We start from the raw sequence: 1,247 nt of genomic DNA, 5'->3' as shown, positions 1-1,247 counted from the left end.
TCAGTACCTGACCAATCGCAGCGCGGTGCAGTTGAGGACGTCGGACGGGTCGGGGAGGACGGAGTCGAGCCGGAAGCGCTGGGCCAGGGCCAGCTTGAGGAGCTCCTCCACGAAGGCGGGGCCGTCGACCAGCTCGCGGCCGCCGGGCCGGGCGCGGAGGCGGCGGAAGCCGTGCTTGGCGTATTCGGCCTCGGGCAGCTCGGGGGGGCGGGGGGTCCAGAGGAGCTCCAGGCGGCAGGCGGAGGGGGTGCCGTCGGAGGCCGCCTCCCCCTCCCCCTCGCCTCCCTCCTCCCCCTCCGCCGGGGTCTCGGGGGCCGGCGGGCAGCCCAGCGCGGAGCGCAGCAGGCCCAGGAAGGCGGGGCAGGTGCAGAAGATGTGGGCGCGGTGGGCGGTGAGCGGGCAGGCGGACAGGGCGTAGTGATGGGGCCCCCGCCGCAGGTTGAAGTGCAGGGTCTGCCGGCGGGACTGGACGTTGCACTGGAGCAGGGCCTGCTCCTGGCCCTGCCGCCGGGCCGCGAGCTCGTCCAGCAGCGGCCGGATCTGGTAGAAGTCAGCCTCGCGCCTCAGCAGCCTCATCTCCCTGTAGCCCTCGGGCAGGTCCAGGTGGGAGGAGCGCAGGTAGTTGAGAATGTGGCGGAAGGGCTTGCCGTCCCGGTCGATGAAGAGGTGTCCGCTCTGGTCCCGGGCGCTGGCCAGCTGCCCGCGGAACATCGCCCCCAGCATGGAGTCGGGGTAGCGGCTCAAGGTCTCGCCCTGGGTGGTGTACAGGGTGCCCCCCACGTTCAGGGACACCGGCTCCAGGCTTGGGCTACGCAGCATCTTTGGCTCCGGGGAACGCAGGAGTGGAGAGGAGAGACGAGGCTCTGGGCATTGTCCTCGAGGGCCCAGCCCATGGTGGGGTGGGGCCTGGGGGGGGGGGGGGGAGAAAAGGGCCGGACCAGCGGAGCCGACGCAGCGAATAGCCTCGTGGATGGGACGTCTCTACACCGTTCCCACGGCAACTCACTGAGAGAGAACATTGTCCATCAAGCTGCGCCGTAAGTCAACAGCATTTTCATTGTCCCATCTTTCGACTAATAACAGAGCTTGAAAACTGCTCCAAGGTGGCCGATACAGACTCGGTCACGTTGTTTTCGGACCCAAAGCCCCGTGTGAAGTTTAAAGACCGTCTCGTGCACACCGACGCTTTTCACAGGCAGTAAGAGTCGTCCGCGAATTGTCGGCAAGTTGCAACGTGAAGGTGGTTA

The 1,247-nt window shown here is 67.5% G+C and overlaps 1 protein-coding gene across 1 annotated transcript; it reads right to left on the bottom strand.

Moving 5' to 3' along the window:
• On the bottom strand, window positions 1-819 carry LOC139232815 (BTB/POZ domain-containing protein KCTD11-like). Its single transcript, XM_070863310.1, has one exon. The coding sequence runs from the start codon at window positions 817-819 to the stop codon at window positions 1-3; it is 819 nt and encodes a 272-aa protein (XP_070719411.1).
• Between the last annotated feature and the right edge of the window lie 428 nt (window positions 820-1,247).

This window comes from Pristiophorus japonicus, chromosome 20, assembly GCF_044704955.1.
Source record: "Pristiophorus japonicus isolate sPriJap1 chromosome 20, sPriJap1.hap1, whole genome shotgun sequence".
NCBI classification, from domain to species: Eukaryota; Metazoa; Chordata; class Chondrichthyes; family Pristiophoridae; genus Pristiophorus; species Pristiophorus japonicus.
Note: the sequence above shows the minus strand (reverse complement) of the source record. Positions and strands in the feature narration are given on the sequence as shown.

Excerpts from the sequence above, each read along its gene's own strand:
- LOC139232815 (XM_070863310.1), bottom strand. The coding sequence starts at position 819 with ATGCTGCGTAGCCCAAGCCTGGAGCCGGTGTCCCTGAACGTGGGGGGC.